The sequence below is a fragment of the Megascapheus bottae genome, chromosome 8 (assembly GCF_031878675.1).
Source record: "Megascapheus bottae isolate mThoBot1 chromosome 8, mThoBot2.hap1, whole genome shotgun sequence".
In the NCBI taxonomy this organism is placed as follows: Eukaryota; Metazoa; Chordata; class Mammalia; order Rodentia; family Geomyidae; genus Megascapheus; species Megascapheus bottae.
This window is the reverse complement of record NC_143516.1, coordinates 64,303,236-64,328,302: the sequence shown is the minus strand read 5'-3', so window position 1 is coordinate 64,328,302 and position 25,067 is coordinate 64,303,236. Positions and strand designations below refer to the sequence as shown.

General features: G+C 37.3%; 1 protein-coding gene across 2 annotated transcripts; it reads right to left on the bottom strand.

Annotated features, from left to right (window-relative positions):
- Nucleotides 1-808: 808 nt before the first annotated feature.
- Nucleotides 809-24,620, bottom strand: Lca5 (lebercilin LCA5). 2 transcript variants are annotated; one of them, XM_090338533.1, is made up of 8 exons: nucleotides 24,251-24,620; nucleotides 21,985-22,514; nucleotides 11,512-11,649; nucleotides 9,341-9,437; nucleotides 8,316-8,458; nucleotides 5,028-5,160; nucleotides 2,085-2,932; nucleotides 809-1,137 (listed from the first exon to the last, which is right to left on the bottom strand). In XM_090338533.1, exons 1-8 carry the CDS (start codon nucleotides 24,444-24,446, stop codon nucleotides 1,093-1,095), a joined length of 2,130 nt encoding a protein of 709 aa, XP_090194659.1. In that variant the 5' UTR covers nucleotides 24,447-24,620; the 3' UTR covers nucleotides 809-1,092. The 2 variants fall into 2 exon arrangements, with proteins under 2 accessions (XP_090194659.1, XP_090194660.1); XM_090338534.1 differs by having other exon boundaries at nucleotides 809-2,932.
- Nucleotides 24,621-25,067: the final 447 nt, after the last annotated feature.

Sequence of the window (25,067 nt, the reverse complement as noted above, 5' to 3'; positions counted from 1 at the left end):
TATTTTATGATTCAATTTAATTCTCCTCACCCTCACCTTTCCCTTTAACTCAGTGCAATATGTGCCACGATGATAGCTATTAAAGGTGAAAGGATTAATTAAAACTATAATTATCTGATAAGACAAGCATACTAACCTGATTTAGGGTAAATTCATCTACTTCAACTAAAAATACTGGACAGCAAAAAATCAAGGGGAATAATGAAATAAAATTAACCCTGCAGTTCCCCTTCCTAATATATAAGCTAAACAATCTCAGGTATTACTCAAACAAAGAGCCACATTGTGTTTTAAAATTTTATTAATAAGAGCTCTGAGTACAAATAAATTTAACTTGACATTTAGAAAAAAATGGTTCACTTTTTTAAGGTTCATCTTTAAGCACTATTCATTAAAAAAATTCTATACATTTTGAACTCTAATTTTCATACATAACACCATAATGCTTTTAAGCTTGGAAATTAATTTTAATAATTCTGTATTGTTACACTGGTTAAAGAGTCCATCAGGTAGACAAAAGCTTGAGACTAATTAAAATAATCTGAATTAATATTTTTCCTAAAAGGCTTTTAATAAAAAAATACACATAAAATTAGAATACCTTCAGCAGAAAAAAGCATCTAAGAACAAATTAACAATACATAATATTTTAGTGCACACTGCATTACAGATAATATGTTTACATATATTCAAATGATTTGCTATGGCAAACGTTTAGATAGATGTCAAAACCTCTTTAAGAAAACATCTTGATAACACTTTAACACTCTAGGGAGATTCTATTCCCAATAAAGGACAGGAACACAACTGAAAAGATGACAAATGATATATGTTTTAATTAGAGGCATGACCAGGTAAGTCTTATCAACTAGCAAGGAGATGACATTCTTTAATAAGCATTTAAAAGAGATCCAGATAAAATACCAACTCCTGCCCCTTATCAGGGAAATTCAACAATGAGCAAAAACAACTCCTCTTAGTATTCTAAAGTGCCAACCTCTAAGTGTTCCTTCTCCTGGACAGGTTCTGCCACTCTTCATTTAACATGCTTTCTCCTTAGCTGGTGGCACAGTACTGCTTCTTAAAGACCCGTCATACCCAGCACATTCCTTGGCAGTTGAAGTTAACTACAAATAGCTGAAAGAAAACCAGTGCATTGCAATAGAAAATTACCTGCTTTACCCAGCAGGGCAGAATCCCCAACTCCCAAATACTTTGATCCAGACTACTTGAACCCTAGTCCTGAAAGTCTCTTTGATTTGGGGACAAGTTCAAATCTTAAAAGAACATGTTAAAATTTCCAAAGTATGCTGCTTTGGAAACATAATCGGGCTCAAACTCTTTCTCTACTGAGATGCAGTTTCTTCCATGGCTTGTCATTTGGTATGAGGTCTTATACTCTGTCACTGAGATACAGAGAGTGTTATCAGAGTAGAGAGGAATTACACTGGGAGTGTCACTGTCCCCTAACAAAGGGGACAATCTACACAAACAAAATGGCATCTGAGATCAGCCTGGGGTCCAGCAGTGCTGTGGGGAGGGCTTTCAGCGATGAGACTGAAGGTGACTGGTGTGAACGTGGGTGCTCAGAGGAAGGAGCAGCTCAGCCTGGTCCCCGACCACAGGGACCGCGTCCCCATCCATAAAGTAGGGGTCCAGACTTCTCACCACAGAAATCTGCTCCTTTATTTCCACTCAACAATCAATGAGAAAAGTACACTTAGCCCAGTGAAAATCTGACCAAAAATAAATAGGGGTAAAAGTAGGAAATGAATATGACTCTCAAGGAAGTCCCACAGAGCAGGCTTAAGAGGTAAAATCACATTTCTAAGTTAAAAAATGAAAACAATGCTAGAGATATCTCTGGTTTTGGTTTCATTCAAAGAGCCCCCTGTATTCTCTCAAACTAGTGATGTGGGTCAATATGATCTACTTTTTAATTGCACTGTAATTTAGCTACAAAAATCATTCCTCAATAAGAAACTTTCAATATTAAAAGTCTAGAGGTTTATAATAAATACTGTATTAAAATATTTTAATATTTACAATTGGAAAATATATATATTTAGTCATCTCAGTGCTACCTCTTCAATTTCATCTTCTACAGAATCAACTGCTTTCAGTGCCGGCTTATTGTTTGCATGTTTCAAGCGGTGTCTATTTGGATTAAAATTTCTTCCTTCTCCAAGGAGGAAGTCTTCATCTTCATTCTGTTCTCTAACCCTGCTGTTTTTCTCCCCGGGGCAAAAATTCAGAGGGTCACAGTCCCCCCTGCTGGTGGGCAGAGAGCTGGGGTCACTGCCCCTGGAAGGAATGGTGCTGCTGGCACTGGTGCCAAACAGCTGCTCCATCAGGCTAGCTTTCCTTTCCTTTCTTGCCGTTAAGTCCACACCATCTTTACTGGGGGTCTCCACAGTGTCTTTTGGCAAGTCTACAAGGCTACTTTTTTGGCTATATGGATTGGATTTCCCTGACGTTTTTCCAAATGAAGGCACATAGCTTCCAAATGACAGGTCATTTGGGGAGGCTGGACTTCGAATGCTCCCTGGGTTCAGAGCATCTCCTTTTGGTGTGGCAAAGCTGATGTCATGCAAATGATGTCCATTGAATGATCTCTCTGAAGATTCTGAGGATACGTTTGTTTTAGGGCTTCTCATCAGGGAGCACAGTTTTAATTCCAAATCAGGGAGCAAGAGCACAGGAGGCGGCTTCTGGTTCGTAGAATCTTGGAGCTCTTTGTTGATTTCATTCAGTTTAGCAAGGAGCATTTCCCTCTTTGATCTTTCTTCCTCCTCCTCTTCCAATCTGTCAGCCTGTGGAAGTGGACACACTTCTACTTGGCACTGCCCAGTTTCCACCTCTGGCTTTTCGTCTCTTTCTAGTGAAGGCATCTTTTCATCTTGCTGTTTTTCAACCTCTTCTCTTGCCCATTCTACAGGAAATAAAATTTTAAAGTTGGGATTTTTATAGTACTATTTCTAAAAAGGAAAACTCAATTCCTATCTTTTACAATGGTATAAAATGTAATTTGGATGTTGTAAGTACAGTGAGGATGTACTTAATGTCTCATTTCTGTACTTAATATTCTGGGATTAGGGAATAATATTTGATACATCTTTAATGCATTGAAGATTCACTTTAACGGGAAAAACAATCTTCAATAGTAGGCATGATCTCTATTTAACAACAACTGCAAAGCTATACATGTTCAGAAGAGTTGTGGGAGAGATGGATGGATGGGTGGATGAAGACTTTTATATATAACCCTCTAAATGCCATATCCTGAGTAAGACATAGCATTTTTATACAATATTCTTACCTCAGATACAGAAACTTAAATCTAACAGAAAAGTTTAAACTTCAAACAAGGAACATTCTATTTTTAAACATGCATCTGAAATCATAAGAAATGTTAATCTCGGCCGGGAGTTTGGCCTAGTGGTTGAGTGCTTGCCTAGCACGAAGACCCGGGTTCGATTCCTCGGTACCACATACATAGAAAAAAGCCTGAAGTGGTGCTGAGGCTCAAGTGGTAGAGCTCTAGCTTTGAGAAAGTCCAAGGACAGTGCTCAGGCCCTAAGCTCAAGCCCAGGACTGACAAAAAAAAAAAAATGTTAATCTCACAAAATAAAAATAAAAACAAAGGAACTACTCGAGTTTACAGACTAGAGAGATATAAAAAAATTAAACAACTTATGATGGTTTCTAGAAAGGAGAAAATGCTACAAGTAGGAATATTGTATCTATAATATGGATAACTAACTTTGAACATTATACTGGCATGATGTAAAACAATGTCTTTGGGAGAACAACACACCAAAGTATTTTAGGGACCTAGGCATGAGAATAATTTATTCTTAAATAGTTTTATTATATTCTTGCCATTTTCTATGATTCTGAAGTTATTTCCAAATGAAAAAAATATCAAATATGTAAGAACACTGCAGATCTCCTAATTTCAGTAACTGGAATACATTCTCGTGTGGCTCATGCCTATGATCCTCGCTACCCAGGAGGCTGAGATCTAAGGATCATATTAGAGGGCTAACCTTGAGCAAGGAAGCCCCAGGTCAAGTCCCAGGACTGGCACACACACACACAACACAAAATGTTAGCTGAAAGATAAGTCATGGTCTTCTTCTGCTATTTTAGTCCTTCTTCTGTTGCCTAGTAGGAACGAAGTGTAATACCTAATCTTTTCTACCTTGGTGTTAACCTGCTTATTAACACATTAGCCAAAGGTGATAATGTAAATACATAATTTCTATACATTCAAATATACATGAGCATACACACAGATATATACATTTATGCAACAAGGGGTCATAATTGTATGTTCCAGGAGCTTCAGCTCAAAACAACATTTTTCTTTAAGTAGCATGTAATATAGTTCTATGCTACATACATTATATACCCATACTATATAAATTAATTATAACACTGGAACTGATAGTCCTATACTACTCCCAGTACAACTAATACATTCACCAGGGTAGACTCTGGGATTCCTTTGCTCATGACTGTAAAACATTTTATGCAGACAGAAATAAACTTAGCTCTGAACTTCATTTCCATTATCTAAAAACAATGTGAACTGGTTCATTGAATTTCCACATTAATTTTGAACATATTTACTTTATAAAGTAAAATAAAATAACAGTTATATGAATGTATACAGGACAACACAATTCACTGATGCTTCGGCTTAAGCTGGTCTGTGGACTAGTTTCAAGGCCAGGCTCAAATGGCAGCTGTCCTCCAATTATTTCTTCAATTGTCAAGACAAAGAATGTTTTTTCCCTTCTATCTAAGCTTTGCCTTTATCTATTTGAACTTGTTTTTTTTTCTTCAAAGTTCCCTAGTAACGTTGTTCAAATACTTGTGACTCTTCACACTACTTCATAACTGCACCTGCCTTTTCTTGTTGTGCACAACCAATTTACAGTTCAGTGGGAAGGTATCAAGGGGCACTGACCCTTCCTTTACCTAGGGATTCACAGCTTGCATAAACAAACTCTTTCCCTCACCTTTGGTCTCCAGATTTCCATCCTCCGGCTTTACATTGGGCTCTCCTGGATCTCCATGAGGTTCTTCTCTCTCTTCAGGTGGAGACGAAACCCTCACTTTCTCCTGTTGGCCTTGCTCTTGGGACTCCAAGTTCTATTACCAATTTTAAAATGCAAATCCATGCATAGAAAGAGAGGAAATACCAAGGTAGAAATTTAAGTTAATTTTCATTTTAACAAATCCTAAGTTGTTTTGCTGTGAAAAGTGCTTCCAGTTAAAAATTTAAAGCAAGATTTGTTAAATATATCAGAACCACTCTACTGGAAACAACACCAACAACCTACACAGAATTCTGAAGGTAAGCTGCAGAAGAGTTGTTTCTTTAGCTGAATGTCATAATCTAGTCAATCAAGTTAATCAGAAATGACTCTTCATCTACCAAGAAAGGCCGCAGAAGTATGTAATACAGCAGCACTGAGTTGGTCAAGTCTATACTATGTCCAAAGTCTCCAATTAATGAAGTCCTATAATATTTATAAGAATGCCACAGACTTAAAATTCCATAAGGAATGAGGAAATTTAAGCTTGTTATGGCTCCTTGAAAATATCTCCATGAAAAATTTTTCTTAATAAAAATAAAGCATGGGGAGGGCCAGGAGTTTGGCCTAGTAGTGGTAGAGTGCTTGCCTAGCATGCACAAAGACCCAGACCCGGGTTTGAGTCCTCGGTACCACAAACACAGAAAAAGCCAGAAGTGGTTCTGTGGCTCAAGTGGTAGAGTACCAGCCTTGAGGAAGCCCAAGAACAGTGCTTAGGCCCTGAGTTCAAGGCCCAGGACTGACAAAAAAACAAACAAAAAACCCCCAAATAAATAAAAGCATGGATTATTAGTAAAGACTCCATAGTTTTGTCCCCTGGTATCCATTTTCATTTTTTCTTCCTTTTAGAAACAGGATTCCCTGAGTGTTCAGCAGGGCACAGAGCTGCTCAGATAAAGATAGTGTTAGCCACTCCTGCAGCTAGATAAGACCCAGGCAAGCTGAGTGGAAGAGTAGTGCAATGCCAGACCACATTTCTAAACACAGTGTGTCCACAGGGAGGGAAGCCACCCAAGCACAAACACCAGGACTAAAGCCCCAAGCAGGAGATCAGCAAAACAGAGGATGACCACCTGAAGCAAAGCTGCTCGCCAGCTCTGCACTACACACTGACTTCATCCATTACAAGAGGAACTGGACCCAGCTGCCACTGGCTGAGGTCTTTTACATGGCAGCCTTTCTGAGGAGCTTAGAAACGTTAGTTATCTCTCTTTACTTTTCTTTTGAACTCTGGGCCTGGGAGCTGTCCCTGAGCTCTTCAGCCCAAGGCTACCACTCTAGCCCTTGAGCCACAGTGCCACTTCTGATTTTCTACTGTTTAATTGGAGATAAAGAGTCTCATGGACTTTAGTGCCTGGGCTGGCTTTGAACTGAGATCCTCAAATCTCAGCCTCCTGAGTAGCTAGGATTTACAGGCATGAGCCACTGCTCTTCACCCTTCACATATGAAGAAATTGAGGCTCCAAAAATTCACACAACTAAAATGTTAGCACCAGGATTCAACAAAAAAGCAGAGCCAACTCTAAGACTACACTCTTTCAACCAAGTTGCTGGTTCTGAATCTTCTAGTATAAAAAATAACTTAAGAATTACTCTGTTATTCCATATAATACCCTTGCAAAGACACAAGTCATCATGATTAAGGTTTTCAGTTGTTTTACTGTGTGGGCGTGTGTGTGTGTGTGTGTGTGTGTGTGTGTGTGTGTGCTGATACTGGGGCTTCAACGCAGTGGTTGGGTGCTGTTAGATTTTTCTGCTCAATACAATATTGAATCACACATCCAATTTCTGGGTTTTTGCAGGTTAACTGTAGATGCATGTCTCAAGGATTATTTATCTGCTCAGGCTAGCTTTGAACCATGATGCTCAGATCACAGCCTCCTGAGTAGTTAAGATTATAGGCATGAGCCTATAATAATAGTGCGAACACAGCCAGAAACACAGCAGATAGAACTAATGTATCTAATTTTTTATTGTAATTAATAAAAGGGTTACATGATATTTGCCAGATAGAAAGTGCATTAATTCACATACATTGATACCCTTTCACATGTCAAGGTACCCATCACCCTCCCCCCCAAATAATGTATCTAATTTTAAAGCAGAAATTAAAAGAACCAAATCAGTCTACTCTTTCTTTTTATATCATGAAATGAAATATCATAATCACTGGAAAACTTCTATAAAGTATAAAATATTAAATATACACTTCTATAAAAGTATAAAAATATTATCTGAGTGTCCAGTAGTTCATACCTATGATCCTTACTACTCAGTAGGCTGATATCTGAGGATCACAATTTGAAACAAGCCCAGGCAGCAAAGCCTACAAAACTTTTATCTCCAATCAACTATAAAAAGAAAAAGTTGGAAGCAGAGTCATGGCTCAAGTGGTAGAGATCTAGCTTTGAGCAAAAAAGCTCAGGGACAGCACCCAAGCCCTGAGTTCAAAGCCCCAGGACTGGTCCATAAACTATATATATGAAATGCATTAGTCCCTTGAAGTGTTTTCTTTGAAAGTGAAATTGCAAATATTGAAGATAAAATGTTCTTTAGATAGCATGAGCTTACAGTGACATGGTACTGAAAGTCCTTTCCAATAAAGTCCTTTCCAATACTCCCCCCTTTTGAATTTTACTCCAAATTAAATGGTACAAATTCAGATTACACCCCAGTTTAGCATCCATTTAATCTGTAAAATTTTTCCCATGCGGACAGCCAAAAATTTAAAACTGGGCAAATTCTTAAAAAATTATTTGAAAGGGAGTGTGGGGAGGGAAAGCAGGAAAAAACAAGATGGAAAGGGGTAACAATGTACAAATGTAACTGTAACCCCTCTATACAACACCCTGACAATAAAATTTAAATGAAAGAAAAATATTTAAAATTGATCAGTTTCCTATTAGACATAAAACTTTGAGCATTATCTTAGATTGTAAACTTTTAAGCAAATTCCTCTTTTACCTCCAATCTAGTAGAAAGCATAACCAGTCTCTGAAGCATCTGAAAAATTCAACATGAACCAAAGGAGTAAATCTGGAGGAATGTAATAAAACACACAGATGCTATCACTTTCTGTTTAAAAGACCATCTGAATATTCACAAAGATACAGTACTACCATCACTTCTGAACTGGTACAAAGTCTGAAACCAGGTTTAGGAATAACTTTAAATCTAGAGATGGACAGAAAGTCGTACTGCTGCACTCACCAGAGAATGATGTTCTGATTCATCCAGTTTGTTTTCGTAACACGTAATTGTCTGTGGTATTATAGAAAAGTCTTCCTGTCCCAAATCTTCACTGGTTTGTACGCCCTTTGTACACAGGTCTGTGAAATCACTCTGGCATGCGGCTACCATGAAAATTGGAGAAGTTTTCTAATTTCATTCAACAATGCTAACATTTATTCAACTGGAATATATTTAACATCGAAATGAGATAATGTACATTTGACTCAACTCAATATGCACTCATTTTTGTGTCAGGGGGTTACTAGCAGGTATATAATTTGGGAGCAATTCTTCCTACAAATGACCCTAAAATTTCACAAAGTTTATATTCAAAAAAATTTGTAATTCCTAGAAGAATTATACTTTGCTAAAAAATAGCAAAATTATATACATAATATAAAATATTTATGAGTGAAATAGTTTCCGCAATTTCCTGAAAAACACACTACCAAAACTAAGAGAAATAGATGAAACTGGCAAAAACAATAATTGAAAGCTAGGTAATGGTTAAATGGAAGCTCATTACATCCTTCATTCTTTTAGGGGTTTTCAAAAATCACAGGAAGGAAAAAAATTTTTTTTGCCAGTCCTGTTACTGAACTGAGGGCCTGGGCATTGTCCTTTCTCAAGGCCAGTGCTCTGCCACTTGAACCACGGCACCACTTCTGGCTTTTTCTGTGTGTGTGATAACCAAGGAATCGAGCCAGGGCTTCATGCATACTAGGCAAGCACTCCACCACTAGGCTAAACTCCTGGCCCTCAGAAGTTTTTTAATTTATTTAAAACATGGTTTTAATAATCTTTCCTTTTGAGTTAAAACTAACAAAAATTGAAAGACTTCTGAAAGTTACAAAAACTAAAATTGTAAAAAAGAGTAATTTTAAAAATTCAATGAGATTCTGCATTCTACTTCAAAATATTATCAATAAATACGTTATAATAGCTAGATTATAACCAATACTATAGTTATAATATTAGTGTCTTAATAATAGTAGCCATCATACCATTCTTTTTTGGAGCAACTTCTTTTTCTTTCTTTGGAGAGGACTTGGGCAGACGGTTAGAATATATGTTTTTTATATCCAGTTCTCTCTCCTTTTCCTAGAAGTAAACCCAATATGATGTAAACAAGTACAGTCTCAGCTTAAAGAAATCACCTTCACTTAGTTAACTGATTGACCACTTCCTTGCCAATGGAAATATACTGAGTTCATCTTCCCTGTGTAATTACAACACCAAATTACAAATTAAATGTCTCTAGTAACCCTGCCCTAGACAAGGGCAATGACTTCCCACTAAAACTGGCTACGACTTGCCACTTTGGGGTGAGGGGTATAGGGAAGAGAGAGAAAGCAAATAAAATTAAGCAGATTTTAGTTTTCCTCCACTCCTACCTAATAAAGCTAGTAATTCTGTCACTATCACCCAGGCTTAGACACAGAGATAAAGAATTAGTTAACATCTTTTTGTGTGACTTCTCAGTCACTGACAATTTAAGCATCAGAGCTGGGTGAAGAAGGTCACAGTTGAGTCCAGCCAGCTACACGGGAGAACATAAGCAGGAGGACCAGAGTCTGAGGCTGGCCAGGCAAAAACTTGAGACCCTACTGGAAAAATGCACGTGCATGTGTGTGTGTGTGTGTGTGTGTGTGTTGTGTGGTGTGCTCACATGCACACACACACAACACACACACACACACAATGGCCATGATATTAAACATTGGTATGCTTGCACATTTGGGGACTATGACTCTTCCTGAGAATTTGATCAGGTAGGTACAGTGGCATTCATCTGCAATTCTACCTACTCAGGAGGCAGAGGACTACAGTCCATGGGGCAAAAAAGTTGGTAAGACACTATCTTATGCCTAGAATCCCGGCTGCATGGCAGGCTAATATAAGAAGATGGTTAAAGGGTGGCCCACCAAAAGTGTGAGCTCTAAAAGAGAAAACATGCAGAATATAAAGCTAAATATAATGTAGAGATTCCCTTCTTGAATACTTCTTTGTTAAACATGTCATTTGAAATATGATATAAAAATCAATGTTAATAAATTATTTAATAAAAAAAGATTTATAAAAAAAGTGAGCTCTGTCTAGAAATTTACAAGAGAGCTGAGTGTGATTCAAGTATTAAAGTGCTTGCCATTTCTAGCTACTCAAGAGGATGAGATTGGAAGACTTCGGTTTGAAACCAGCCCAGGTAGACAAATTTCTGAGACTTTTATCTCCAATAAACTACTTAGAAAAAGTTAGAAGTGAAGCTGTGGCTCAAGTGGTAGAGCCCTAGCCTTGAGCACAAAGAGGCTCAGGGACAGTGCCCAGGCCCTGAATTCAAGCCTCAGGACCCACAAAAACAAAAACAAACAAACAAAAAAAACCTCTGCATGCATTCAAAGCACATAACCCTGAGTCAGTTCAAAAGCATATTCTGCCAGAAAAAGGAAAAATAAAGTATATAAGATAATGCATAATTCTGTATAAAATTGCAACCATCAATGACCTCTAGATAAAATTAAGAATAACTAACTCATATGAATACTTTTTCTAGGAACAAGGAAAATGAAGGACATGTTTAAAACACCGTTAAAAATAATTATATCTGAAGAAAAACATCAGCATGTCAGTTCATTTGACACAAGCTCTAGTTCCTATCAGGTTATTTTCTGCTTGTTTGTTTGCCAATGCTGGGGTTTAGCCCAGGGCCTGGTGCATCTCTGAACTTTTTTGCTCAATCCTAGTGCACTATCATTTGAGCCACACTTCTACTTCTAGCAATTTGCTGGAAATAAGACAGACATAGATATAAGAATAAGATAATGATCTCAAGGACTTTCCCACCCAAGTTGGCCTTGAACCACAGTCCTCAGATCTCAGCCTCTTGAGTCACTAGGATTACAGGTGTGATCTGTTGCCCCCAGCTAGTTCCTACATTTTCCTCCAGAATGTTCCCAGTTTATTTCATTTACATTTGTTTTACTGCTACATGACATTCTGCTTTGTCATGGTGACTATACTAACAAATCTTTTCTTCATAAGTGCCAAAGATAATATTAGAGCTTTGTAAATTGTGTTATATAAACTTGCAAATGTGAATAGCATTTTAAAATACTGGGTTGTTTCCATGCAACTTACATGGTGGGGAAAATGACGCAATTCAGCATCAAAGGTTTACCTTTAGTTTGTGATGCAGCCGTTGTAGCTCCTTTTGTAGAACTCGGTTTTCATCGTGAGCCTCATATGCCCTTCTCCTCTCAGCAATCAGCTGACGCTGGAAACTGTTAGTACTCAACTCAAGGTTTTTTGAAAGTTCCTATAGGTGTATTAGAAAAAAAAACTAGTTAAAAGAAAGTGTAGCCAATAGTGAGATATACTCAGCAGTACCAAATGGATGATGCTGCACAAGAATTACAATCCAGGCTAGGCTTTGTGGTCATGAACTTTTAGTAAAGCAAGTCAGGAAACACGTTTACTAACAATTTAATAAGACACCTATTTTTCATAATGTATATAATGTCTTGGGCACTTGTCTGAAGCACATATGTAGTCATTTAAATTGGGTGTAAATTGACATGAGGAGAAACACTGGCTTTTGGAAATCATGCTGTGGGTATAATTAAACATCATGGCAATTAAAACTATGTAATTATTCAAGGTACAGAAAACATTGAAAAGAGCCAGGTGCAGTGACTCTCGCCTGTAATTTTAGCTACTCAGGAGACAGATCCGAGGATCATGGTTCAAAGCCAGCCTAAGCACTAAAGTCTGTGAGACTCTTATTGCCAATTAATCAGCAGAAAACCAAAAGTGGCACTGTGGCTCAAGGGGTAGGGTGGTAACCTTGAGCTGAAGAGCTTGGGGGCAACACCCATGCTCAGAGTTCAAGTCCCATAAATGACCAAAAAAAAATTGAAAAGAATAACTAGAAAACAACAACAGCAATTTCCACGAAGCAAAATATCATGTAGCAATAAGACAAATGTAAGTGAAATAAACTGGGAAGGCACATCCTTGGAATATATAGATGCCAGATGATCAGATCTCAACATAGGAGCACAAGAAATAGGAGGAAACAGTTACTACAACACTTCCTAAAGATCACAGCTCTTTAGTAAAAGATTCCAAAGATAGTGAAATGGACAAAATGCCTGATGAATTCAGTAAACATGATAAGGGGTATCAATGCATGAGAAGTAATGCACCTTCTATCTGGCAAATATAACTCTATACATTAAAATAAAATAAGAAAAAAAAGAATTTAAATAAATTAATTTTATGTTTGTGCTGGTCCTGCAGCTTGAACTCAGCGCCTATGCACTGAGATATTTTCTCAAGGTCAGTATCCTATCACTTGAACCACAGTTCCACTTCTGGCTTTTTAGTGGTTAACTGGAGGTAAGAGTCCCACAGATTTTCCTGCCTGAGCTAGCTTCAAACTATCTTCAGCTCTCAGCCTTCTGAATAGGTGGCATGTGCTACTGGCACCCAGCTCAAAGATTATTTTATGTTTTTCGGTTGTGAGGCTTGAACTCTGGTACTCTCCCTGGACTCTTCAGCTCAAGGCTAGTGCTCTACCACTTGATCCACACTTCCACTTCTGGTTTTCTAGTGGTCAATTAGAGATAAGAGTCTCTGGGACTTTAGTGCCTGGGCTGGCTTTGAAGCAAGATCTTCAGATCTCAGCCTCTTGAGTAGTTAGGATTGTAGGTGTGAGTCACCGGCTCCTGGCAAATTGTTTTAAAATAAGATCAATGGTTGAATTTGGGAGGTAATGCTGAATATAAGTGAGAAAGTTAGCAGAGATAAGACATATTTACAAAAAGAACTAATCAGATCTCAGAAACTCAGTTGAAAGCCCGAACAATAAACTAGATTATATAATGGAATGTCTACTAGAGCTTGAAGACATACCACACTTTTGAAATATCACACTCATACAGAAAATAAGAAAAATCCAAATGAAGAGTTTATGATCTTTGAACACTATTGAACAATTAAGTATCCATATATCTAAAGAAGAGAGCAATGAAATTCAAATGTTACTAATACAATAAACTATTCAGTTTACTGAATTAAAAAAATGTTTCCTACAAGAATAAGTTATCTGACCAGTGAGGTAACATAGTGAAAAGATGGAAATAATAGCAGAAGCAATAGAATCCTAAGACAAGAAGGACAAGCTGCATGTATTATCTAACAAAGACAAAGTGTAAGAACAAAAATTGTCACTACATAATGAGGACAGGATCATTTCATCAAAAATATATAAATATAGATCTAGATAAATAAATTTACATAAATATGATCTAGATAAGTCTAGATCATAAATCTAATGTCAGATCACCAACTTCTATAAAATAAGCTATTAGAAATAAAGAAAGAAGTAGAGACTCTGGTACAATAATAGTTTGGATTCCAATATTGCATTCTTTAATGGATAACCCAGACTGTCAAAAAAATCAAAATAAATCCTCAGAATTAAGCTATACTATATAGTAAATGCACTTAGTCATCTATCCAAATGTTGAAGAACATAACACTCCTTACATCAGCACTTGGAATTTTCTCTAGATTCAACATATATTAGGCTACAAAATAATTCAACAAATTCAAAATAACTGGAATCATACCTTTTCTGATCACAATATATCAGAAATATAAACAACAAAAGAAACTGTAGGTCAATATTCCTGGTGAACTTGAGTATAAGTGCTTAACACAGTAGTAAGTAAATAGAATTGACCAGCATAAAAATAATGGAAATAATGGGAAGATTGTGGAGGAGGTTAATCTGTTCAGATTGTACTAGTCTACATGTATGGAAAAATCACAAAATCCCCTCATTGTACAAATGCATGCAAACTAAAACAATTGTTAAAAGATCACACTCCATAATCAAAGTGGTTTCATTAAGAGATGCAAAGATAGTTCAACAAATACAGATAAAAATGCAAAAAATTACCTGATCATCTCAAAAACACCTCAGCATCGCAAAAACATGTATAACCCTGAATTCTATCTTGAGTACCGCAAAGAATGGTGCACAAAAAAGTATTTGCTAAAATTTAACACTGCTTCAAGATAAAAATCCTAAATAATTTGGTATTGTACCAAAAAGAATTGTACCTCTATAGAAAACAGGATACATAGTAAACCCACAGCCTTACCTCTTACACCTTACAAGAATGCTTCCCATGGTATTCCTAGAAAGTGATGGTTCAGCCTCTACTCAGACATTTCTAGGAGAGGGAAGCTTAATTATTCTAAAGGTACTTATTTCACTGTCAGAAAATTTCAGTTATTATCTAAGTCTTTTTTTTATTTATTTTTGTCTTTTGCTTTTTTTTTTCCAGTTCTAGGGCTTGAACTCAGGCCTTGGATTTTCTCAAGGCTAATACTCTACTACTTGAGCCACAGCACCACTTCTGGCTTTTTCTATGTATGTGGCACTGAGGAATCAAACCCAGGTCTTTATGCATGCTAGGCAAACATTCTGTCACTAGGCCAAGCTCCCAACCCAGAAATTCATCTTTATAAAGGACTAGAAATCAGTTTCCCTGTAATAGTCACTAGGTTTGTGTTGCTTCAGAACAACAAAAGCAAATTTATTTCTCCATTCAGTAATGGGGAAATAGTGCCATGGCTCCTTGTCTATTTAGTTGCTTCCTACATGCCAGCCATTATGACATCCCAGTTTCCCATTAGCTAACTAAATGACACTTCGTTGCCTAAAGTTTTTACCTGTCCCTACATGAATCTAACCAGTAAAAATATTACTAGGTTTGAAGACCAGGACATGACCCTACTCCAGAAACTTTTCCCCTTCTCTTACTTTTTGAAGCAGCAATATGTTTTTAGTATATAAAAATGCTATACATTTTATAACTGGAATTATTTTCAAGCCAAGGCTTCACATATGCTACCCATAAAATAAGCTTTTTAAAAAATGTGAGGACTTGATTTGATTTGATTTAATCTCATTTTGCTTCTGTGGGGCCAGTTTCTGAGCCTGGGGAGATCAATTCAATCTTGTTCTTGTCATTTATCAAATCTAAGTTGTCCCTCTTTCTTTCTTTCTTTCTTTTTTTTTTGGTGGATTCTGGGGCTTGAACTCAGCCTGGGCATTGTCTCTGAGCTCTTCAGCTCAAGGCTACAGCTCTACCCTTAGGCCAAACCCCATTTCCCGTTTCCTAGAGGTTAATTGGACATAAGAATCTTAGGTCCTTTTGTGCCCAGGCTGGCTTTGAATCTTGATCCTCAGATCTAAGCTTCCTGAGTAGCTAGGATTACAGGCGTGAGCCACTGCACTCCCTGGCTGTCCTTCCTATTTCTGAACCTGTCACCAACGTCCCTGATTTCACCAATTCAGTCCTACATTCATTTTTCCAAAGAAATATTAATTCTGCCAGGTACTGGTGGCTCACGCCACCTAGCTGCTCATGAGGATGAGATCTAAGGATCGCAGTTCAAAGCCAGCCGGAGCAGGAAAATTGTGAAACTCTTGCCTTTGATTAACTACCAAAAAGTTGAAAGTGGAGTATAGTGCTAACTCTGGGCACAGAAGCTCAAGACAGCACCTAAAACCAATATACATTCACATACATACACACACACACACACACACACACACACACACACACACACACGCAAGAAAACACTAATTTTGTTCTGTGCACCTATATATACAGATACAAATGTACATATATGTATACATGCATATTTAAGGACATGCATCTTTTATTTATTTAATACCTACATTAAAAAGGGAAAGGTTCATCATATTGTGATATACATAACACAATATGTAGATTTTTTTTGTTGGCTGGTCCTAGAGCTTGAACTCAGGGCTGGATGATATCCCTCGGCCTCTTTGTACTCAAGGCTAAAACTCTACCCCCGTGACCTCCAGTGCCACTTTCAGCCTTTTCTGAGTAGTTTATTGGAGATAACAGTCTCATAGACTTTTCTGCCCAGACTGATCCTCAGATGTCAGCCTCCTGAGTAACTAGAATTACAGGATTACAGGAACAAGCCACCAGTGTGCAGCTAATATGTAGGTTTTTAAAAAGCACAAAACTGATTCTCTTAGTGTGTATGTGTTTTAGGATGCTATGCACAAAATGTTAGTGTATATGTGTATAGTATATAATGTATATCTGTTAGTGTATATATGTTTTAGGATGCCATGCACAAAGTGCCCAAACATGCTTTTTGGTGAAAAAATAGTATTTCCAGCAATGTGCATGGCATATTAACTTAGTAAAGATGTTCGCTAGCAAAGATAATGGTAATTTCTTCCAGTGACTGGTTCCTGGAAAGGGGCCTACAACAAGAGGGACACAGACATTTCATCGCACACCCCTCCATGTTATTTGAATTTCTAATCTGCTCTTTGGTGCCTGTATTAATTTTTCAATAGAAAAATTATCTAAACTATTAATACAAAATTGCTTTAACAGTTGTTCTAAGTAAGTAGTTTCCAAGATCTCTCTAAAGTTAATTTCTAAAATTATTTTAAACTTTATTCTTCTATTACTGATCTCATGATTTTATATGATGGATATACATAGAGTAAACAAAACAAAATCAATTCTTTGAATTATTAGGCAGTAAAAACTAGGATTTAAATAATTTTTTTAAATTTTACAAGCAATTTATTTTTCAACACTAGAAAATTTTCATCTCTCTAACATTAGAATAATTTTGTTGGTAGGAAGGGAAATGAAAGTTTACCACTCTAAAAATATTCTGGGTGTGTAAAAGGCTTAAAGGTGTAACTTTAGACCTCTCAGATTTCAAAATGAAAAAAACACCTCATAAATTACACCATTTAATTCCGCAGATGAAGCACATGAAACCTGGAGGTTAAAAGAGGCACAAAGTAAGGGCAGGACAAGAGCAGAGCCAACCTGCTGGTCTAACCTCCATTATTCTGTCCTAATTAGCTCTCTTGTTAGAAATAGCACAGAACTGACAGATGAGGCAAGAAGGAGCAAGGCTTCTAGAATGAGTTTCTGAGCATAAAGGAGGGGGGGGGAACCTTTTAGAGCAGATACTTGCATCTAGAAGGAAGCATGGCAGGTAGGGAAAGATTAAAAAGAACTGGCTGCCTGGCCCATGGGGCAAGGGAAGGCAGGGATCACCGCCTCTTACTTTTGAAAATGGTTTATAGGGAGGAGCAATGTTATTTTGCTAATGATAAACACTGAGTACACAGTTGAGGGTAGCTGGGGAGAATCTGAATGCTGCTGTCTTATACGGGATCTATCAGAAAAGAAAATTCTACTCTAAATGCCTTTCACTGACCTGATACTGAGCTCTGATAAGTGAACCATTTCATAATGTCTTTACATATTTCAAAAATTAAGACACACAGAGAGAGAGAGAGAGAGAGAGAGAGAGAGAGAGAGAGAGAGAGAGAGAGAGAGAGAGAGAGCGAGCACGAGCGCGCCTTAACAATTCATTATTTCTGACAAGGTGATTTTTAATGTGCCAATTTAATGTTCAAAAAATAGTTGAATTTGTTATGTACTACATGTATACTCTATAGTTTACTGTAGTTTTTTAAATAATTAAGTACATGCAATTCTATTTTTTGTCTTTGGCACCTATTTTGCAAGGTAATTTTCCATACAGTGATTATGAAGTCTTCTGATAGTAATGATTCATTGCTTAGGACCCACAGCACTGATGAATCTGCCACTCCCTATATAGCAGGAAGATGGCTCCAGTCTGCACTAAGGTTCACACAGAACTGAAGCCTTGTCCTTGAGCTCTATTTAAGACTAGGGCCAGGCACAAATGGTGAGGGGGTTGTCGCTCACTAAAACAATCTGTTTAGTGCAGCAATGGATAATGAAATTCTAACTTATAGCAAAACAGGAGTTCCCAAAGAACATTGGGAAGAACCCTAAATATCTGCAGGACCCTGGCAAGGGGGGGAGGTTTCTGGGTGAGAACTATTTTAGAACAATACTATCTGCTATTGTATGCTGTTGTAGGGGTACAGTCTGTATGACAGGAGATAGTTTACAGGGACATGTATCAACATTTTGCAAATTTGCACAATTTAATTGATATTTTCCAAATGACCCCTCAATGAGTTACAAAATCATGCTTAGTAAAAATATCCATTTAAAGGAGATGAAAGAATTGCCATGTTACTGAATACAAAAAGTTCATTGATATTTTAGAACTTAATTGTCGAGATGTATAACTCAAACATTAGCATAATATCAAAGAACAACATTTAGTTATCTGAAAACACTATTTTGAAAAACCTCCCCCATTTTTAAACTACTGTGACATCTGTAAGGCTCAATTTTTAGCCTTCTTATCAACCACAATGACAGGCTGCAACAGACAACAGGAGCAGATCCAGGGCCTCACGTCCTCTACTAAGCTACCATAGAACTTTACTGGGGTATAAAATGGGCCGTTCCTGCTCTGATCCATTTTGGATTTGGAAAATGCTGGTAGTTTTCATTAAGGACTTTATCACTTGCCATAAGTTGTTTATTCATATTAATGAACTAAGAAATATTTTAGATGGTCTCAATTTTAATCTCTAGTATGATAAACATTAACAGATAAAACCCACAAACAAAAGCTTTGTGCAGGGAGGGTCCTTGATGATTTTTAAGGATATAAATGAATTTTGAGATTTAAAGTTTGAATCCCAATGCATTAGATATGTCTATAAACCCAGATCAGATACTTGGCATGTGGAGATCAGAAAGATTATAGTTTGATGGCAGCCAAGGCAAAATGCAAACAAGCCCATACAACTTATAGTCCTAGCTCAATGGGTGATGTGAGTAGGGGGTGATGCCAGGCTGCCTGAGCAAGAACCACAGGCTCTATCTAATAGATAGAGCCTGCAAACCGCGCAAAGGGCCTGAGCATGGCTCAAGTGTTAGGGTACTTGCCTAACAATTTCAAGGCTGACTTAAATTCTAGTGTTCAAAAAAAAAGTTTTCTGCTTTTAAAGTTAAGTTGTGTGTGTGTTAAAGTTCTGAATATTAAATACTCAGCGAATAATACATTAAGTCCTTATATTACATATATTAAAATGGGACTCCTTTGACAGAACTCAAGTTTGTTGAAGTGTGCAATTATGCAACAGGGTAAACTACAGCTAAACTCCTCACCATAAAAAGTATTTGGAGACACATTTGTTTGATCTCATTCAAATATCAAGCAATCTATGCATGTGCTGAAGCATATGATCATACCTCATTAACATACTTTTATGCTTTATATTACTTAATAAACTTTTAGAAATAAAATAAATGAAACACCATTTATGAGAAAAAGTAATAAAATTGTTGGGTAAACTGAAGGTATAACATCAACTCTAAAGAAGGAATGAAACAGGTAGTCTGACAGCTGCCTATGCTTTCTGTATAGCTCAGGCCACAGCCCCACCAGGCACACCCCTGTCCAGCCCTGGTACTCGCCAGTGATCTGGAGCAAGCTCTGTGGCACAGGTAGGGCCAGATGGGTGAGTCCTGAAGGAGGAAATCACTCTCATATGCTTGTCTCTGTCCATAATTGGAGTTATCTTATTTACAGTGCATCCATTTCTAAAGCATCATGACCCTATGTTACTGAAACCCTTTGTATAAAGTAACAAAATGGGTTAGCACCCAACTTACTACAGAGCGTGGACAGGGGAAGTGTTTCACTACATAACTAATGAAATATACCCTGGAAGAACACCCTCCTTTCACCTCACAGGGAAGAAATGCAACTGACAAGAGGAAGGACGCTGGCTGCCATCTTTAATAAACAAATAAAACTACTGGCCCTAAGTTCTAGCACAAGGAGCAACTCTTAAAATAAAACAAAACCTTCTCCAAGAGAAGGAAGTGAAAAATCTGACCAACCCTGCACACAGCCATCCAGAGAAAGCACAATAGGAACTTAAAGAACTACTATGGCATTCCTCAGAATCCAGATTTCATTTGAAAGGAAACCATGACAATTAATCACCTTTCTCCTTCAACCAATCAGTGCTACTGACTCTGATCCTGAGTTACAAGAAGAAAAAAACCTTAGAGTTGAATGAAGTAAAAATGGGTCATAAAAACACAAAAGCTAAATTTCTCAGTAAAACAAACCCAATAGTAAATATTTTCCATTTTGGACTGATTACAGAGCTTGAGGAGCATATAATTACATATCATGAGTTACAACCAAAGATTTTGCTTAGGAGGAATGACAGGTAGGCCAAAGAGCACTGAATAATTAGCCTGAGCTGGGCTGCTATAGCTCTGGGGAGGGGAGGAGGGGAGGGCACTAGCATGGCTTGGCAGAGGTCCTGAGATTACTGATGCAAGAGAAAAAGGTTCCTGACTACTCAGTTATGTTGATTCCAACATGGCAGCAAGGAAGTAGTTTAGATCTATGAATCAAACTTAGTGGGATGGAGTTTATGATATTCAGTATTCTTCTTCAGGTGTTTTTGTTTAAGTCAGTACATACACGTACAAGACTTCAATCACATTTGTTGGCCGCTATTACTCTCATATCCCTCTCACCTTTTGATTTTTTTTTTGGTTGGTCATGGGGCTTGAACGCTGGACCTGGGTACTGGTCCTGAGCTCTTCAGCTCAGGGGTACTGCCCTACCCCTTGAGCCAATCCCCACTTCATGTTTTCTAGAGGTTACTTGGAAACAAGAGTCTCAGGTCCTTTTGTGCCAGGCTGCCTTTGAACCTTGGTCCTCAGATCTCAGGATCACAGGATTACAGGTGTGAGCCACTGTGCCCAGTTCTTTTGAAATAATTTTAAGAAGCCATATGGATAATTCTCAAAATAAAATAATTTCAGTGGACTTCAATCTTCTGTTTTCCCATACATATATATTGTGATCACATTCACTCTCCAATACTCCTGCCTTTGTATAAACCTAGTATTCTTACAACTTGAAAGGAAACTTTCAAAGCCAAGGCATTCTTTTGTGGGCACTCACAATTCTTCATGAAATTAATTTTTAGAATAGAAGTAAAAACATTTAAAACAAATGTCTAAAAGTAATCCTTTAACCTAGAAAGAAGTAGATCATTTTGACATCAAAGAAGATGTAAATAAGTAGGGAACTCCATACCTATCACCAGTGGCTCATACCTTTCATCCCATCTGCTCAGGAGGCTGAGATATGAGAATTGAGGCTTAAAACCTGCTAGACTCTTAGCTCCAATTAACCAGAAAAAAGATGGAAGTGAGGCGTGGCTCAAGTGGTAGAGTATCAACCATGAGTGACAAAGCCAAACGAGAGGACAAGGCCTGGAATACAGCCCCAGGTCTTGTACATACACACATGCACACAGACAGCAGTATTTTTATCTCTGACACTGGCCGTCAAAAGTCAGTTTTATGGGTTGTTACAGCATCATTTTCAATTTTGGAGGAAGAACTGGAAAGCAAGGTAAAGTAATTCCCTAAATAGCTAAAATCTGAAATTAAACTATCATCCATCAATATGTATCAATTCCTTGGCATCTTGCTCTCAAATGTATAACCTTAAATTTTTCCTAATTTATTTCTCAGGAAAATCATAATACCAAGTGCTAAACTGCAATATGCTCTTTAATCAGATCACATGAAATCTCCACAAGGACAAAATTAGAAGCCATGGTTTTTACCTTAATTCTCCTGTCGGTGTCATCTAGTTTTAACTCGGCTGATACTAGCTTCTTAGCCAGATCATCTCGTTCAGGCAGGTGTCTGGCTTCTGAGATCTTTTTCAGTTTTTGTAAGGAAAATTTTGTCCTTAACAGTTCACCTTCTGTGTCTTTCACTCTTTTCTCTGTAGCCCGCTCTTTCTCTTGAGATTTTCTTAAGCGCTCTTTGAGTACTGTAATCTCATTGTTATGACGAAGTATAAGTTGAGCAATTTCATTTTCTGCATCTTCAAACTTATTCAGGGCTTTCTCCTGCCTATACTGAAGCCTTTTCAAAGCCTTATTTTCTTTTAGCAGCTCAGCCAACTTGACCTGGAGTTCACATACTTCATTCTGCAGCTCAGTGATTTTCAGCAGTCTTGCAGAGAGAACGCGTTTTGTAACAAGATCACGATCTTTCCGCAGTGGCTCTCTATTGAGACTATGGGAGCGAAATCCCATTTGGCCGCCCTTTCTGTTTGGTACAGCTTTAGGGCTTGGTTTCCTAGGGGCTAAAAAAGAACACTAATAGTGCAAAGTGAAAGCTCTACTAAAAGTAGTAAGGAAACAATAATGATTCAAAATAAAAGCTGTATCAAGTGTACTTTTAGTTATTCATCCAACACACCTGATCTCATAACATTGTTTAGTTCTTTTTGCTCCTAAATGATTTTACAATATTTAAATAATGGCTTTTATTTTCAGAGGTCTTATGGTCTTTCTATTAAAAATAGCCTGGTATCTTCCAAGAAAGGCTGAGAACATTCTGGCTCTTCAAAGATGGGATTCCAATAGTTCATAACAGAATTGTTCTACCCTGTCTTAGAATATGACATTATTAGGCTCTAGTTACTTCTGACTTTATAGATAAGATGGCAAGTCAAATTCAAATATGAGCACCATCAGTGTTAGTACAATACAAGATAAATACGGGACAAAATGTGGTGCCTATGTCTTCTGTGTCCAGAAAGTTGGATCACTGTTTGGTTAAATGTGAAAATTTTCCTCTAATTCAACTAGGTTTTCTTTTCTTTATGTGAGGAAACAGGAAAATCTGATTTGCCACTTTGTAATTATCAGTACAATTCAATCAAGCCATTCCAATTCATTTTCTTGACCCACAGAATGAAGACAACCACCTAAATAGGTGGCTGTGAGAGTAAATGAAGTATGCATAGAAAAAAGAAATCTCTGCCGAGCATTCTGTAGAATATTATTCACTGGACACTATAGTGGAAATGAACTACACAATTCAGGGGTGGGGACAGGAGGACAAGTAAGTAAGAGAAAGACAAGGGGTGTGCTGTTCAAAAAGAAATGAACTCTTTACCTGACTTCGGTAACTGTAATTTCTCTATACATCACTTTTATAATAACAACAATTTAAAGTTTAAAAGTAGGTATTATACAATTAAGAACTTATATCCTATTATCATTTCTGGCAACGAGAAGTACAAGTATGCTTCTAAATACTTTCTCAGTGAATTTTTGTGTGATTTTTAAAGTAAAACATCTACCAATAATTTGGGAGAAAGAAAAAAATCACATTCTAAATAATAAGCATATAAAATCTTTAAAGACTATATGTTAACTTGTAACATTTCTTACAAGATTTAAAGCTTCAGCATACAATCATCTGTTCTTTCAGAGAGGGATCTGAACAATGAACTCTAATCACCGAAGTGACTTACGGTTTATGACTTGGCTTATTTGTGTTTCCAGGAGGAAATGCATCCAGAGTAAAAAGGAAATGAAAGAAAACTAGAAAAAAAATCTAACTTTTCCTCCTGGTGTACTTGCCCGAGGGAAATCTGATTCACTAAATAACCAAGGAACAGTAAAAATCCATTTTCACAATTTAACTCTTTGTGATTCATTGAAAAGATTTTACAGAGCTGTTCCAAAATACTGACTAGAAATTTCAGTTCTCAATCTTATTATTTCCTAGGCATGCTAACAAATCTGTGATGTAAAAGATTCTACTAGTCAGACAAGATTTCATATAAATAGGAACTTGTTTCATTTGAAAACTTAAAAGCCTCATTAAAATAAGACTACAGATACAAATTCCTAATAGGAGAGCCACAAACAACATTTATATAAATTTATCAAAATACAGCCTACTGAAAATCAGTCTGCTTCCATGTATTTAGCAATCAGCCCACTAACGGAAATGTTTCGTTTCTGAGTCTGGCTTAAATCTTCCTAAATGTCTTGCATACCCAAAGGACCCTTGAAGCATACTTACGGTATGGATGCACTTGGTTATCTGATACTTCTTTCTTATCAACTGTTTCCTTAGAATCTGTACATAAAGGACTGGCTGGAGAGGACTTGCCAGAAGACTGGGGTGTGGTCCCAAAATCAGATGAACAGCCAGAGTAATGGTGTTTGTCACTTTTTATTTCTTGATCAGTATCTGAACTTTCTGTCTTCTGTTCCATTGTTTGGAAGAATGGTCCCAATTCAAGTACCTTTACAGATTCCTGACAATACTGATGAACAGTTTCGCGGTGTTCATATCTTGACAATAATATCTACTTCTGTGCAATTTGTTTTCCCCACAATGTATCCACAAGTCCACAATTCACATTACAAGCCAAGAAGATTCACATTAATTCCCTATAATTGAGGAAAGAAAAGGAAAATTCACCATAAAATCATAAAACTCTGTAATTACACTGAAAATATGAAAAGCAAAATAATTATAGATTATGATTGGTTGACTGATTTGCTGGTATGAGGACTTCAGCTAAGGGCCTCATACACTCATGGGCTTGCTTGCTCCCAGCTGGCCCTCTACCATTTGAGTCACACCTCCAGCCACAGCAGGACCGAACTGACATTTGTTCTTCCATACAATTTACCTTCTCTTGATTTCTATTATCAGTGCTGTAGACTAAGTTATGGGATAGGTTGTGTGGCTTTGTGGCATAGAGTACTTGCCTAGCATGCCCAAAGTCTTGTGTTCCATTCCTCACATACACAGAAAAAAGCCAGAAGTGGTGCTTTGGCTCAAGTGGTAGAAGTGCTAGCCTTGAGAAAGCCCAAGGACAGTGTGCAGG